At 47.6% G+C, this 17,344-nt stretch overlaps 1 protein-coding gene across 2 annotated transcripts; it reads right to left on the bottom strand.

Moving 5' to 3' along the window:
- Positions 1–347: 347 nt before the first annotated feature.
- Apoa5 (apolipoprotein A5) lies at positions 348–3,222 on the bottom strand. 2 transcript variants are annotated; one of them, XM_021172621.3, is made up of 4 exons: positions 3,198–3,222; positions 2,632–2,688; positions 2,444–2,543; positions 348–2,004 (listed from the first exon to the last, which is right to left on the bottom strand). In XM_021172621.3, exons 2-4 carry the CDS (start codon positions 2,669–2,671, stop codon positions 1,038–1,040), a joined length of 1,107 nt encoding a protein of 368 aa, XP_021028280.1. In that variant the 5' UTR covers positions 2,672–2,688; positions 3,198–3,222; the 3' UTR covers positions 348–1,037. The 2 variants fall into 2 exon arrangements, with proteins under 2 accessions (XP_021028280.1, XP_021028279.1); XM_021172620.1 differs by lacking the exon at positions 3,198–3,222 and adding an exon at positions 2,970–3,191.
- Between the last annotated feature and the right edge of the window lie 14,122 nt (positions 3,223–17,344).

The raw sequence follows: 17,344 nt of genomic DNA, 5'->3' as shown, positions 1-17,344 counted from the left end.
AGAGGGTCAAGCAGGCATGAGGAATCTGGAACACGGAACCAAGGGTGAGGGGATCCTTCAGGGATTTCAGGGAAAGCATGCTTCTCCATCACAGCATCCACGCTGTCCTGTGATCCACAGACTGTGGAACAAGACAGCCTCCTCCCCACGCCACCCCATCAAACGTCACAGCCATTGTCTAGCCAGGAGTCCTACGGCAGAACTCGCCCAGAGTGGACCAAGAATGGAAAAGAGACAGAAAGAGCAAGTGAGGGGTACAAGTGGATGGTGGGTGTGTTCTGAGACAGGGGAAATGAAACAATTGCTCTCAGACATGGTCCAATGAGAGTCACACCAGACCAACAACATTCCATCATGAGCATCTATTTCATTCCAACCAAAAGTCCGTTCCTCCCTGAGAGTCAGGAGGTAGGGACTGTATGATGAGGAAGGCACACAGTTTGTTCTGTACAGGATTTTTTTTTAGAAGCCCTCCTTCACCGTGTGGATGGCTCAGTTCCTTATCTGGATTCAGAGTTCTCTAAGGAAATAGGGGCTCTGCCCCTCCCATCACTGGACCCACCAGCAGGACCACTGGCAGGGACGTACACACTCCACTACATGTTCTCTGCATCATGCTCTCCTCCTGCTCCCTTCCAACAAAAGCTCTCATGACAACCCTGGGGAGACAGGAGTTCCTCTCCGTGGACCAACTGTAACAGCCAGCACCAGGCTGCGAGAATTAATAGGAGCCCAACTCCAGGTTGTAGTGGCATGGGTTTCCAGCACGGTCAAGCACTGGCTTGTGGTCAGTCACCCCACACACCATCTCCCACTCCCATCACCTCACTCTTGCTACCTAGGATTTCCAAATGAGTACCAGAAGCTGGGTTTGCAAAGCCTACTGAATGTAATGCCCCTGAGTGGGGGAGTTGAGGAGGCTGGGTAGGTTGGGACAGCAGCACCTTTGGTGGCCCCACCTATAGTGTGCAGGACCCTCCACCCTCTGCCTAATAGACCATGCTAGCGGCTCAGGGTCCAGACAATGAGCTGGAGGGTTAACCCGAGTGACCCTCAGGGTCACTCAAATGACTATGGTCCTGGTCACGAAGGCCATAGGCGATGTCTTCCCACAGGTCATCCAGTCGGCTCTGCAGTCTGCTCAGGGCCTTATTACTGTCTGAGTGTCCCAGCTCAGGAGCGAAGGCGCTGTGGCTAGGCGGGGGTGGTGCTAGCTGGTGCTGAATTTCCTCTGTCTCCTGGTCAATGGCCTGAGTAAATGCAGCGATCTGCAGGTAGGTGTCATGCCGAAAAGCCTGCAGTCTCTGGCGGACCTCCTCCGAGAGAGCCTGAGGATCCAGGGAGTCTCCATCTTCTGCCCCATCTGTGCTGACTCGGATGAAGGCACTGAGCTCATCGCGCAGCTGGTCCAGGTTGCGTTGGATGCTGGTGTGCAGGTCCTTTGCCTTACGTGTGAGTTTGTGGGACAGGGTCTGCACGCAGCGACTGAGTCGCGCGGGGCTGGCAGCTGCGTGAGGAGCGACACTGCGGTGCAGCTCCTGCACGTGGTGCCCAATTCCAGTCACCAAGCGTTCTGCGTAAGGGTGGAAGAGCTCTTTGACTCGGTCGGTATGGTGCAGCACTCGACTCTGCATGTCCTGCAGCAGGTTCAGCGCCTCGTCCACGCCCCCCAGGAGCTGAGCCTTGGTGTCTTCTCCCACCACGCGCAGCTGCTCTTGCAGCTCCTGCACACTCAGGCCCACCTGCTCCATCAGCTCAGCCGTGTAGGGTTTCAACTGCTGCCTCAGGCCCTCCAAGTTCCAGCCTACCTGCTGGTGCTTCGCAGCCATGTAGGGCTCCAGGCGCGCGCTCACTTCCCCCAGCTCCTGCTGCAGCTGTTTCCGAATGCCTTCTGGGTCCTGGGCCAGTAGAGGAGGCTCCTTCCCAGGCCCTCTCAAGGGTCCCAGCTTTTCTAGGTAATTGTTCATATTGTAGAGGTCTTGCTCGAAGCTGCCTTTCAGGTTCCTGGAGAAGGAGAAAGACAGAAAATCAGGCCAATAGACTGCTGGCATTGAAATCTCCCTTTCCCCAAAGCTGTGGGACACCAATATTTTGCAGAAGCCAGGACAGGAGGAGTGGCCCCAGAGCCTGGTCTTTAGTCCTGACTCCAGCCGACTTCATTGTTACATTCAGAACACAAAATGGCATTCGGTCTTACAATACCATCCAAGAAGGTGTCACACACACGCCAAGATTCACACCATCTTGTCATTCTGTGGCATGCTAATCTCAGATGCCATGGGCAGGAGAGACTTGGACAGAGGGTGCCCAAGATGACTGAGATGTGTTTGGTTCTATAGGCAGGGCTGGCTCCTTCAGCTTCCGTGTTAACCACAGAGTCAAGGGATCACCCCACAGTAGGGCTGTCTCGTGCCCTCAGCACAGCCTTGCCCAGGCTACTTACTCCTGTGCCAGCTTCTGTGGCTGGCCCATCATGCCTTTGCTCCAACTGTTCTGACTGAAGTAGTCCCAGAGGCTCTTCCTTGCCTGAATGCTTGCGAACACTGCAGAGAAAGATGAGACAGTTAAGGGCCAGGCCCCTCAGCCCATCCTCCATCCCAAGCCCACACTGCAATGGGCCAGAAGACCCACCTGAGAGGAGGGCGAGGGCCCAAGTGATGACTGCAGCCATGCTTTCCACGATGACCCCTGAGAAGGAAGGTAGGTGGAGGCTTGATCAGGAGGAGAGGCAAAGCCAGGGACTAGATCTAGGAAGCCTGGTCTAGGGGATGCCTGCCCCAAATCCCGTTAACCCTTCCCCAGTGTGTAGGTAACATCATGTCAAAAGCTCCAGAGACCTGAACTAGGCTCTTTCGGGGACTGGGGGGGGGAGGGGGGGAGTGAGGTTGCGGGGACTGGGGGGGAGGGGGGGAGTGAGGCAGGAGGGAAGAGATGACTTCCTCAGACAACAGGGTTGGATTGCTCCTTACCTCCGTCACAAAGTAGGGAACCTGGAACTCAGGCTGCACTAGAGAGATGACCCACCCACCTCAATGCAATATAACTCCCTTGTTTGCCTGTCTTCCTGCCTCCGAGCCCCCTTTAGGGAGAGAACGGATACACACAATGTGGCAGGCTTTCTGCTAGCTTGTATCTGCAGCTGGCTCCTACCTTTGCAGCCACCCCACCCCCACCATCCCTGTGCCATGTGAGCTCACCTGCTCAGTTCTGGGCACAGAGAGCAGACACTCTTACTTTATACTCTAGGCGCCAGGGAGTCTGACAACAATTCCTCTGAGCAAACACCACGTGGAAGGTCAAAGAAGGATGACCCCAGCTGCTTACTAGCACACTCACCTTTTCCCCTTCTCCTGGCACTGTCGGGGTTAGTAAGCTCCCCAGACCCAGGGGGCTGCCCCAGTAGGCAAGTGGCTCCCTCGAGCCTTTACTACGTGTGGGCAGAACCCACCCCCCCCAAATCCTGTGACCAGCAACCACCCCACTTACTGAATGACTGGCCAGCCAATGAACACTGCTTGTCTGTCCACTGTGAGCCCTGCCTTGACTTAACTCCCCAGCGCCTTCTGCACTAGCCAGCTGGCCAGAGGGACAGTGTCCAGGACTGGCTAGAGCCTGGGCTGGCCTTACTTGTCCCACCATGGCCACTGTGACAGCCTGAGAAGAGCCAGGACTTACAGGGTTATAGACCTATGGCGCCTAGAGTATAAGTCTCTTCAGGATTGAGCTGGAGAAGTCGGGTCCTGTTGAAGATGGATGGGGCAAGCTGCATCTGGGTCAGACACTTTGGGTATCAGAGGTTAGTCCCCTCAGAAGTCTTCCCTCACAGGGAAGGCTGGGCTCCACCCCCTTGAGCTTCCGAGGAGGGAAGCCGGGAAGCCCAGATGTTTCCCTTATGACAAGCTTCTTCCATGGGCTTGCATGTACATACCTGAGTGCTTCATCCTTTCTCTTCAACCTCCAGTCGGTCCCCCTGCCTCCATCCACACACACTGTTCCCGTCACTTTCCTCAGAAATTTCTACAGCCACGGTTCTGCTTCTTCCCTCTGCCCTTCACCGTGACCAGTTCAGCTTCGTCCCTTGTCTCCACACAAAACTTCTGCCATCCTCGATCCACTTACCTCTCAGGCACATGGGGATGTCTGCCTATAATCAGGGCACTGGGGAGGCTGAGGCAGGAGAATTGTAAGTTTGAGACCAGCCTGGGCTGCTGTGGGAGGTCCTGTCTCAAACAACAAAACTAAGGAGAGCAAAAGAAGCTGCCAAGCTTCCCACTCTGTCCCAGCACTTGGGTCGTTAAAGAAGGGTTGTAAGCCAGTACTTACCTAAAATATACATAGTCCAGAGATTGATCTCCAACACGGCATAAAACAGGATTACAGGCGTGTGCTTGGAATCCTGAGCCAGGGAAACTGACAGGACCTGAAGGGGACAGGAACTCACTCTAGAATCCGAATGGAGCCTCTTACCTAGGCAAGAATACCTACACCATTACCATGTGTTATATGTTAGGTTTCAAAACTGGGGCAGAAGGCTGAGGTGCCTATTTAACATCTCAGAGTGGACCTGGCCCCCACATTCTCCCTGTTACAGGGCCCTCTTGGCTGGCATACTCCACCCCTACCCTAGGCTTCTCCAGCCCAGGGAGCTGGGCTGTTCTACCCTATAGAATCCAACCATTTTGGTTACCCACTTTCTTTGTGCCTTTGTGCCTCCTGGCTGCACCCCTCTCCCTCTTCCCCCCTTACCCCTCCCCCTTTCCTCTCTTCCCATGTGGCCCAGCTCAGACTGGCCTGTCTAGTCTCTTCCAGATGTCCCCACCTCTGGCTCTGCTCTCCCATATATTTACTATAAACTGTCTCCTCCACCACAGAGCTAGGATCAGTCATGTTCCTTTCCTTTTGCCTTTTTTATTTTTATTTTTTCATTCATTATAAAGGCTGCTGACATAGCTACTATTTCTTTCTTTATAGATGCTTTATGTTAAAATAGAGATGGAGATAGAATCTCAAGCAGGGACTCCTTGCTTTTACCCAGACACTGCTTGAAAATCTCAAACACTGTTTACAACAAAGGTACCCTCCTTTCCTATATCCCCATGGACTAGACTTTTGAATCAATTATTATACTGTCAGGTACCCTGATACCTGTTGATAAGATAGTAACGTCAAACCTCATCCAAGTCCTATGTATGACTGCTGTAAAAACAGTGAGCCATACCTCTCTTGAGGAGCCCACACCTGAACACATCCTACATTTTTCTGAATATTTATTTCTCCTAATATTCATGTGTTAACCTATATTACAATGTTTTAGTAAACTTCTGGTCCAGTTCTAACTTACTGTATCAGCTAGTCTTATTTTTATTTTCTTTTTAGAAGATTGTTCTTAAATGTCGGTATATATGTGTCTGTGGGTTAGGGGGGTGCCTCAGGAGGCCAGAAGAGGGTTTCAGATCCCCTGGAACTGGAGTTACAGGCAGTTATGAGCCAACCACTCTGAGAGCTGAGACCTGAATCCAGATCCTCTGCAAAAGCAGCCCGGGCTCCATCCTGTTGAGCCATCTCTCCGGCCAGCCCCCGACTGTTACAACACTTCATCCCTGCACAGAAGACTTTGTGCTTGAAGGGCGTGGAATGGCTTCTTTTTTTCTGGCTGAACCTAGACACCTGGGAAGGGTGAATGTAAGGCATAGGCATGCTTTCTTGTTTGCTAGCACCATGGGGCTTCAGTGTCCATTTGTTCAGGGTGGTTGGAAATATGTGTGTATTTGTTTTATGATCTGTGAAAATAAAATCAGTTTTGATAGCTTAAAAATAAATGATCAAGGGCTAGTGAGATGGCTCAACAGTTAAGAGCACTGACCAAAGCCAGGCATGGTGGCGCATGCCTTTAATCCCAGCACTTGGGAGGCAGAGGCAGGCGAATTTCTGAGTTCGAGGCCAGCCTGGTGTACAGAGTGAGTTCCAGGACAGCCAGGGCTACACAGAGAAACCCTGTCTCAAAAAACAAAACAAAACAAAACAAAACAAAACAAAACAAACAAACAAAAAAGAGCACTGGCTACTCTTCCGAAGGTCCTGAGTTCAAATCCCAGCAACCACATGGTGGCTCACAACCACTCATAATAAGATCTGACGCCCTCTTCTGGTGTGTCTGAAGACAGCTACTTACATATAGCAGTGTACTTACATATAACAATAAATAAATCTTTGGGCCGGAGCGAGCAGGGCCAGAGCGAGCAAAGGTCCTGAGTTCAATTTCCCAGCAACCACATGATGGCTCACAACCATCTATATAGCTACAGTGTACTCATATACATAAAATAAAGAAATCTTTTTTTTAAAAACTCAAATGTTGGCAATTTCATGTCTAACAAGATCTATTTATATGTAATTTAGTATATCTAATGCATACAACGTTCTTAGCGCATGGACCTGAACGTACCACAAAGGCAGGGTTGCTAAGAATGCACCATATTGATGATGGAACTCCTTTGAATAGTGGGGAACTAAAATATTAAACCAAAGTAATGTAGAAAAAGGGAAGGAGGGATCAAAGTGAAAGTGTTCTCCAGTCTTGCTTTATCCATGGAGAAGATAGGAATATTGATCGTCTCTTGCTTTTTACGTCAGGCACCACCATTAAAGTTTTAAAGAGAATCCATTAAATGAGTAGAAAGAAAGGGTAACTTGCAAACTGGTAAATGGGGAAAAGAGACTAAAGAGCGTCGGGTTGGCCGCTAGTGAAAGGTGCTGATTGATCGCACATGCTCACTTCAAGCTGCTTCCCGAAAGCCCAATAAAATGTCATTCAAATGCTCCCTTTAGAGAAGCATGAATCCACGAGGACAGAAAAGGAGACAAAGGCAGCGACATTCTGGAAACAGTAAAACTTCTCGGCAGCCAAACAGTAGTTACTGAAAACACATGAAATGATGGCTTTTTGAAATAGCAATCCAGAACGTTAAGAACTTGCTGGGTTCAGAGACAGCAGCAATAGATTCTTCTGGACATATGGGGAGGGGTGGGAGAGGGGGAGGCAGTGACACCAAAAGAGCAGCAACTAGGTCAAAAGACATGGGAAAAACAGCTGTCTCCTTTAGCTCTACTTAGTAAAGTCAGACACTTGTTTTCTAGATGTTTCACCTCGTGCCTGGGGTGGTGGTGCACGCCTTTAATCCCAGCACTTAGGAGGCAGAGGCAGGCAGATCTCGGACTTTGAGGACAGCCTGGTCTACAGAGTGAGTTCCAGGACAGCCAGGGCTACACAGAGAAACCCTGGCTCAAAAAAAGGGGGGGGGGGGAGGAGAAAATTCTAGACTACAGTCAAATGCTAGTCCTAACCTTTTCCTACTTGTCTCTGTCTGGTTGTTTTTGAGACAAGGTCTCAATGTGTAGCCCCAACTAGCCTGAAACTCACACCCCTCTAGCCTCAGGCTCCACATATCAAGTTCTGTTTTAAGTGTTTCAGGTAGGAATATTATCAGGGAAAGGTGGGGCTTTCCCATCACACCCCACTGGGGAAAGCATATCATGGTGGGTCCTTCCAATTGCCTAGTTCTGGGGGAACAGAGTAAAAGAACTGAGAATGCAAACACCGGAGGCTTCTGCGCAAACCTTTGTTTAAACCTTTTTTTATCGAGATGGAAAGGTAGGGAGGGAGAGGGAGGGAAGGAGGAAGTATGTGTATGTTAGAGTTTCTGTGTGTGTGCACGCGCTATCATGCACATATTGAAAACGTATAGAAGTCTCTCCTTCCATCATGAGGGATCCAAGTCAAGTCCGCAGGCTGGACAACAAATGCCTCTACCTGCTGAGCCACCTCACCAGCCTGCAAATATCACTTCATATCCCAAATTCATCAGTTACCAAGAGTCTGAGGATACTAAAGGTGGTGACTCTGTCACCTACTAAAGACAGACAATGGAGCTGGAGAGATGACTAAGCAGCTAAGAGTACTGTCTACTCCTCCAGAGGACTCAGGTGCAATTCTCAGCACCCACATGGCTGCTCACAACTATCTGTGACTCCATTCCCTGAGCATCTGTGGGCACCAGACACACATGAAGTGTCCATATATGTGTGCAGGCAAAACACTCATAGGCATAGAAAAAAATTGTAATCTTTTTTTAAATAGCTGAGGGGAGAGTTGAGACAGGGTCTCTCTACATAGCTCTGACTGTCTTGGAGCTCACTAAGCAGTCCAGGCTGGCCTTGAACTCATAAAGATCCAACTGTTTCTGCCTTCAGAGTGCTGGGATTAAAGGCATGTGCCACCACACCTGGTTTATAATTGAAAAAAAAAAAGACAAAATAAAATATCTTTTGAACCAAAACAATTTACTTATGATCACCTTATGGTAAAACATCGACTTGTTCATAGTGGGAGAAGCAAAGTCTGAGGTGGGACCAAGCCATGAACACATGGGCTTCTGGGGAGCATAGGTCATTCAGGTCCACGTTATAACCACATAATATATTATGCCACGGTGAGTGATTTTCTGTGTCTGTTGTTTCATTCACATTTCGAGATGTTAGTTTTAGGTAGATGCTTAGATGTGGGATTGGTGGATTAAGCATGAGTGTTGGGTATTGTTTGATATTTCTCACTAAAGGAATTGTTCTCTTTTGTGAGTCTATAAAGCCTGCATAAAAGTGTCTTTAGTTTGTTTGTTTGTTTGGCTTGGTTTGGTTTTGCTTTACCTGCCTGGAGTGGTAGCCCATGCCTGTAATCCCAGCACTAGAGAGACACACATCACATATATACACATACCACATATACACACACACACACACACATGCACACCACTAAATGAATATAATAACAAAAGCATGCCTGACAATCTGACACATGAGAAAATCTATTTTCATGTACTTCTGCCGTTCCCATTCCTCCCACTATTAGTAAAACGGCCATATATTCTAGTCTGAATGGTTATTTGACCTTTCTGTGACTGTTTTGCTCATCTCTTTCCCTTCATTTTCTACTGAAAATCTTATCTTTTATATTCACAGCGGTTTTATATATATATATATATATATATATATATATATATATATATATGTATGTATAATGATGATCTGTTTCTTATTAGTGATTGTATCAGTCAGGGTTTTCTAGAGGACCGGAACTGATACAATGAAATATATATATGTACATATGCACCATATATGATATATATGGTTTACTATAGGCTATCATTCAGCTGGTCTGACAATGGCTGTCTACCAATTGAAAGGCCAAGAATCCGGTAGTTGTTCAGTCCACAAGGCTGCATGTCTCAGCTGGTCTTCAGTATATGCTGGAATCACAAAGAAACAAGCTCTAATGCCAGTGAAGGAATGGATTTGCCAGCAAGGGCAAGCAGGCAAAGAGCAAAAACTTCCTTCTTCCATGTCCTTAATATATGTTGTCACCAGAAGATGTGGCTCAGGTTAAAGGTGGGTCTTCCCATTTCAAATGATTTAATTAAGAAATTAAAAAGCACGGGGCCTAGCAAACACAGAAGTGGATGCTCACAGTCAGCTATTGGATGGATCACAGGGCCCCCAATGGAGGAGCTAGAGAAACTGTCCAAGGAGCTAAAGAGATCTGCAACCCTGTAGGTGCAACAACATTATGAACTAACCAGTACCCTGGAGCTCTTGTCTCTAGCTGCATATGTATCAAAAGGTGGCCTAGTCAGCCATCACTGGAAAGAGAGGCCCATTGGACTTGCAAACTTTATATGCCCCAGTACAGGGGAACACCAGGGCCAAAAAGTGGGAGTGGGTGGGTAGGGGAGTGGAGTGGAGGGTATGAGGGACTTTTGGGATAGCATTGGAAATGTAAATGAGGAAAATACCTAATTTAAAAAGAAGAAAGAAAGGAAGAAAGAAAGAAAGAAAGAAAGAAAGAAAGAAAGAAAGAAAGAAAGAAAGAAAGAAAGAAATGTCTTTCACAAATGTACCCAGTTGGGTTGACAAGATGGCTCAGCGGGTAAGAGCACTGACTGTTCTTCCAAAGGTCCTGAGTTCAAATCCCAGCAACCACATGGCGGCTCACAACCACCTGTAATGAGTTCTGACGCCCTCTTCTGGTATGTCTGAAGACAGCTACAGTGTACTTATGTATAATAATAAGTAACTCTTTGGGCCAGCCAGAGCAAGCAGGGTTGACTGGATTGAGCAGAGGTCCTAAAAATTAAATTCCCAACAACCACATGAAGGCTCACAACCATCTGTACAGCTATAGTGTACTCATATACATAACATAAAAATAAATAAATCTTTTTTAAAAATGTACCCAGCTGCTTCAGTTTTAGTTAATTCCAGATGTAGTCAAGTTGACAACCCAAAACAGCCACCACAGTGATACAAGTTTATTGGAGCTTGCCAGCAAGTGCTTCCCCGACCGAGGCAACTCGCCAGTCAGGTTTTCTCTTACTTTGCTTACTATGTTTTATTTGTTTGTTTGTTATGTAGAACATTGCATAGTATTTATGCCATTAAATTTACTTTGCATCATTTTGAACTTGGGAGCCAGAATTATAACAAGACTCACTGCTTCCTGGCATTAAAGGAAACTGCCTGCTTTTTTCTTCATGTCCCAGTGTGAAAGGTTTCTTTAATGGGTCAATCAATAGTCCAGATGCTTGGCATAGCCAGGTGTGGTGACACATGCCTTTAATCCCAGAACGCAGGAGGTAGAGGCATGTAAATGTCTGTGAGTTTGAGGCCAGCCTGGTCTCTATATTATATAGTGAGATCCCATCTCAAAAAAAAAAAAAAGCAAACTTGAGCAAGAATGTTGACATATACTTTAATCCCAGCACAGGGGAGGCAGAAGTAGGTGGATCTCTGTCTCCTCAGGACCTCTGATCAGACAGGGCTGCCAAGGGACTTCTCCCCGCAGCCATCCAGGCACCTGGTGTCCGTTGCAGTGTGGTCCAAGTAGACCTGGCTCTGGCTCCTGCTATATCTGCTTCTGGCAGACCTTGGAGTCAGCCATGTGGTGAGAGTTGTGCAATACACAGGATGGGAGAGTTGTGGGCTCATCCAGGTTTCCACACAGATTTCAAGATCTGGGGGTGCAGGCGGGAGAAAGCGTGTGGCAGAATCTGAATCTCGTAGCCCCCTGCGAGGGCAATGGCAGAAACAGTGACAGTGGAAGCCATACTGCTGTGACCCCAGGAAGTCAGAGATGCCAGCAGTGGACTGTCTGCCAAGGAAAGCCACATTCTGGGCCACAGTGGTGGGGCTGCCCAAACCCCACATCATAGCACCACATGCCCACAGGGTACAGGAACTGCCATTTCCCTTGCTGGGGTTGGATCTGGCCCCAGTTTCCATTTTTATGTCTCTATTCCATTTGGATCAGGGATATTTACCTCATATCATATAAAAGTCTGTAACTTGTGGGGTTTTTTGTTTTGGTTTGGTTTTGGTTTTTGTTTTGTTTTGTTTTGTTTTGTTTTTTGAAGCAGGGTTTCTCTGTGTTGCCCTGGCTGTCCTGGAGCTCACTTTGTAGACCAAGCTTGACCTCGAACTCAGAAATCCGCCTGCCTCTGCCTCTCGAGTGCTGGGATTAAAGGCATGCATCACCACACCCGGCTTATTTTTATTTCTATTCTTATAGGTGCTCGTTACTAGGTGTTTGCTGAGAGTGATGGGGAACACTCTGGACTTGGACTTTTGTATAATGATAGAACTGGTGAGAATTTGAGGACTATAGGAAATATTCTATATTGGGCAGTGGTGGTACACACCTTTAATTCCAGCACTCAGGAGGCAGGGACAGGTGAATCTCTGAGTTTGAGGCCAGCCTGGTCTACAGAGCGAGTTCCAGGACAGCAAGGGCTACACAGAGAAACCATGTCTTCACAAACAAACAAACAACAACAATGAGAGAGAGAGAGAGAGAGAGAGAGAGAGAGAGAGAGAGAGAGAGAGAGAGAGAGAGAGAGAGAGAGAGAGAGAGAGAGGAGGGAAGAGAGGGAGGGAGGGAGGAAGAAAGGGAGAGGGGGGTTCTAAATGCATTTTGTGTGATGAGGTGAGATGGATGTGGGCCTTTGTGGGAGGTCAGGGGTAGGATATGAAATGCTTTTTCCCAAATTATGCTTTGTCCCCAGTCAATGTACAGAAGTTGCAGAGGTGGGGCTTCTGGGAAGTGACCATGTCCCAGGGTTCTAACTGAATCAATGGATCAATTCTTAGCTGGTTGTAATTTTTGGGATGTGGGACTTAGTTGTGTGTTGTGCCTGTGAAGTGTCCACCTTGTCTCTAATTCCTCTTTCTGTCTTTCTACTTCTTGGCTCCTCTGAGGTGAACTGTTTTGTTCTTCTTTCCATATTGTTCCATTTACCCACAATCCCAGAGACATAGAGCCCGTTGACCAGGCACTGAAATCCTGGAAACAGGAACCCAAATCAATCCTTCCTCCTCTAGACCATTTCTTGGACATTTCGTCAAAGCGATGAAAAATCAAATTGGTTTGGGGAGATGACTCACCTGGGTAAACATGAAGATTCCCAAAACTCATGTAAACCTGAACCAGTAGCCCATGTCTGTAGTCCCAGGATGGGAGACAGAGACTGGAGAGTGCCTGCAAGTTAGTTCATGAGCCAGCTAGTCCTCAACAGACAGCTAGAGACCCTATCTCAAACAAGATGTAAGGCAAGGACCAACAGTTGAGATTGCTCTGTGACTTCTGCCTGTTTGTGGCACCTGAGCATCCTTACTCACAAACTAGAGCATGCACATATGTGCACACATGCACATAAGAATTAAACATCAAGAAAAGAAACATTCATTCATGGGCTGGAGGTGTAGCTCAGGTGTAGAGAGCTTGACTAGCAGACACAGCTCTGGCATTTCATTCTGGCACCATGGAAACTGAAGATGCTGGTGTACATCTGAAGTCCTCAAACTTGGGAGGTGGAAGCAGGAGGAACAGGAGTTCAAGGTCTTCCCCAGTTATGCAGTGGGTTCCAGTCCAGCCTGGGCTCTATGGCCCTATTGATTAACCTGGGAATGCAAATATGGTCCATGGACAGCATGCTGGTGGATAGCAAAGGAACGCCATAATCAATAGAAAATTCAGAGTGATTTGGCAAAAGTCAGGCGTGAATCACAGCCAGATCACATAGTTTGAGGCCACAGAGCTGCACTGAAAAGTTAGAATGTTGCAACTCCTCAGGTCTTTGCCCTCGGTTTGTAAAATGAAGGTGATACCAGTACTCAACTCCAGGGCTACACACTGAAATAACACTTTTTAAACATGATTTATTTAAAATCATGTGCTGATGAAGCACATCTTTAGTCCCAGCACTCGGGAGGCAGAGGCAGGTGGATTTTTCTGTACATTTAATGCCAACCTGCCCTACAGAGCTAGTTCCAGGACAGCCAAGTGTGGGAACAGGGACCGGAAAATGGGGTGGGGGTAGTGGAAGCGGAGCCCACAAAGATTCCCTGGGATTTGGACTCTGGAGACCAGCATCAAGGTCCAGCTCTAACTTTACTGTTTAGTACATATGCTGATATGCAGTTTTTCAGCCAATTAGGGTACGTTTATGTATTCAGGGACAAATCTGGGCGCAACATGTGTTGTTTAGCTGAATCTGTCCCATCTGACCATGAGCCTGTGGCAGGTGCCGGTCATCCAGGGAGATTTCTGTGAAGACCAGGGGAAGGAGCCACCACTCTGCCCTCCGGTCCTGTGAGTTGTCTCATGGTGTGCCAGGATGAAGCCCATGTCTCTTCACTCTCCTTCCCACTTGTCCCTCCACCAGGTTTATTCCCACTTTCCCCACAACCAAGGCTGCACAGAGAAACCCTGTCACAAAATAAGTAAATAAACAAATAAGTAAATAAATAGATTTATTTTATTTATTTTTAATTAATTTATTATTTTGGTTTTTTGAGGCAGAATTTCATGTATCCCTGGCTGACCAGGAACTCATTTGTAGACCAAGGCAGGCTTCAAGCTCTAGAGATCCACTTGCCTCTGCCTCCCGAGTGCAGGATTAAAGATGTGCATCCCTACGCCGGGCAAGATGTGTTTACTTTTATTTCCCACGTCAGGGTGTTTCTCCAATATGTATATAAGTGTGTTGTGTGTGTATCTGGAACTAGAAGAGAATATTGGACCCCTGGAACTGAAGTTGGTTGTAAACCATCTCGGTACAAGACACAGTGGTCACATAAAAATACACAAGAGAATAAAACCTGGGTGGAAAAGAGGCTCTGCCCCCTACAGGTCAGTAAAAGAAAAGCAGGGATAAATATGGAGTTCGGGAAGGAATAGAATTGGTTTAAGTGAGACTAAAAGGTCACTGAAGGAATGGTAAGGCCCAGGAAGAAGAGCCTCTTGAGGAACAGGATGTGGAGTTCCCAGTAGACTTGAAAGTCACCAGTGGGACAGCATGGGCAGAAGGAACTGGAACTAAGACACATGGTGGGGACAGAGGACCTGCCTCTCTGGAATATGAAGAAGCAGCAGGAGCAGAGGCCCTGGCAGAAGTCAGGAAGGGAAGACAGAGTCCCATCGAGGCCCAGCCCACAAAGGAATGTGTTGTCGGGGTCAGTGGAAACAGGAAGGGGAGACCTTAGGAAATGGGAGGGGCCCCTTGCTCCCAGGAGTGATGTAATATATTGTGGACTTGGGTGAGAAGTGTCAGACATGCCCAAAGTCTATGAAAGCAACATTGTCACAGAAGCCCACATGGCTGGAAATGGAGGGACGCATGCTACCGTGTCTTGGAGAGTCATAAGATACAACCCCCAGGTAGTGTACCAGAAAAGAAGTTTAACAAGAAGCTTGGGGGAAGATGGCCCAGGTCTTCCAGGTTTCCCGAGTCTGGCCCAGGAGGACTGGAGAAAACTGATGGGTAGTCTCCTTTACATTGCACCCTCTGTGTATCTCGTAGTACTCAAGTCAACACTCCACGGCAGAGGTTTCTCTCTACAGAGAAACCAGGGTTCAAAGAGATGTCAGCTCTTGTTCAAGGTCTTATCCTGGGTCAATTTCAGGCCTATGGCCTCTGATGTCCAGTTCATTTCACTGCCTTGTACTCAGAGGCTACTCAAGAGCTCAGCTCCTACCCAAAGCAGCGGCTGAAACATCTGCTCTTCTCAGCGGGAGAAGCCAGTGCTCAGGCACGAAGCCAGTTACTTTCCCGTTGTCCCATGATGTTGATGATTCAGGGAGAAGGCTGTTAGAGACACATGTTGACTAATGTGAATACAGGAAAAGAAGCCCAGGGCCAGGCAGAGGCTAGCCAGTCTCAAGTCAAGGTGTAGCTACCAAGTCACCCTGAGACTGGGACTGCCCTCTTGTTCCCTCCTCAGTCTCCCTCCTCCCTCAAACTCCTCACAGTCAGAAGTAAATCTAGCTACAGCTAGGACACCAAGTTCCCAGGCCTCCAACATGCCTCTATGACCTGTCTGCCCTCTGAGACCATGGTCCACAGAGTCTGTGAAGTGACCTCAGCCTGATGTTTATGCCACTGACGCCTGTTGATGGCGCAATGCTAGGTGGGGCCAGTGACGTCGACTGAAACCACAAGATGTACCCAGCATGATGAATAAACACCGTGCTGGTGTGCCAGACAAGATAAATGTTATTATTTGTGCCACTTGTCTTGAGAGAGACCCCTGTGCACCATCACAAGAAACGAAGACTGAGAGAGATGTCAGTGGAGACCAGGGCAAGAGGCAGAGAGTGGAGAACCTTAGGGCCAGAAATGATGACAAGACAACAGAAGATCATGTGCTGGTAAAAAACACAATCACAGAGGGAGTAAGAGGTGGCAAAGGTGTAGAACCCGACCTTCACCCTGGCCCCAGGTTTCTCAGAATCCTGGGAAGGGGATGGCTCAGCCACTTACATAATTAGCATAGCCAGAAAGGAGCCATGCCAGATTCGCAGAAGAGGGTTTCACCACATCGCATGAAAGAAATGGCCCAGAGGGTGTTTGTTTGTTTTTTATTTATTTGGATGAGATGTCGCCATGTAGCCCTGGCTGACCTGGGACACACTGTGTTGACCAGGCTGGCTTCAAGCTCACAGGGACCTCCTTGCCTCTGCTTCCTGGGTGCGGGGAATAAAGTCAGGAGTACAACCCCCAGGTAGTGTACCAGAAAAATGCATGACCCATTACTATTTGTAAGACAAGGTTTCACAATGTTGCCCAAGTTGGCCTCAAACTCTTGGATTGAAGGGATCCCCACTCCCACCCCTGTATAGAGGGAGGGTCTTGAGTCATACTCTCCCCACCCCTGTATAGAGGGAGGGTCTTGAGTCATGCAGCTGGGGATGGAGCTCAGTGGATAGTGTTTGCCTGGCACACAGACCATCCTGGCTTCAATACAATGCAGTGCCATGAATGGCCACTGGCTCGGGGCATAGAGCCAGTCCAGGATGTTCAAGCTTGGATTCAGTCCTCAGGATACCAAGCAGCAGAAACAAACCACGAACCCAAACGAACAATAAGAACAAACAAGCAGTCTCATGGTGGCCTGACTGATCCATAGGTAGAAATAAACAGTCCTTTTTAGTATAAGATCTTATCTGTTAAAATATTAAAAATGCATAAATTAACCAAAAGCTTTATATTTGGGTGCCTCTGTGTCTGTCTGTCTGTCTGACTGGCGCGCTCTCTCTCTCTCTCTCTCACATCTCCATCTCTCTCTTTCTTTGAGACAGGGTTTCTGTGTAGCTCTAATAAGCTATGTAGAACAGACTACGTATGAACTCCACTCCTACTGATTCCTCTGCCTCTGCCCCTTTCCAAGTTCATCTTATAAAAGAACGCAATACAGAAAATGTGAAGATACACATAAGCAAATAGAAGACTGTCACTCATAATTATACTATCAGCAATTATATATTTTTCTATATTATTTATCTAGAAATATGTTCACATAAATATTTTTATCATATTGTGTGTGTGTGTGTGTGTGTGTGTGTGTGTGTGAATGTGTGTGTAGATGTAGGTAGAGGCTGACGTCAGGACAGATGTGTCTTAACTAGCCTCCATCATATTTTTTGAAGTAGTATCTCTCACTGCACCTGCAGTTCACTTACTTGATTCAACTCGGCTTCCAGACAACGAGCCTCAGAACCCAGAGCTGGGGTTCTAGTGTGCTGCTACTCCTGGCTTTCTCATGACTTCTGGGACTCCAGGTTCAGGTATTTGTGTTTGTGAGGCAGACACTTTTCCTACAATTAGCCATCTCCCCATCCCAATATAACTACTTTTTATTTTAGTGTATACACACACACACACACACACACACACACACCAGTGGACAACTTTCGTGAATCATCTCTCTCCTTCCATCATTTCCATCTTGTGAGTTCTGT

The sequence above is a fragment of the Mus caroli genome, unplaced genomic scaffold (assembly GCF_978045245.1).
Source record: "Mus caroli unplaced genomic scaffold, Mus_caroli_1 scaffold_11, whole genome shotgun sequence".
Taxonomy (NCBI): Eukaryota; Metazoa; Chordata; class Mammalia; order Rodentia; family Muridae; genus Mus; species Mus caroli.
Note: the sequence above shows the minus strand (reverse complement) of the source record. Positions and strands in the feature narration are given on the sequence as shown.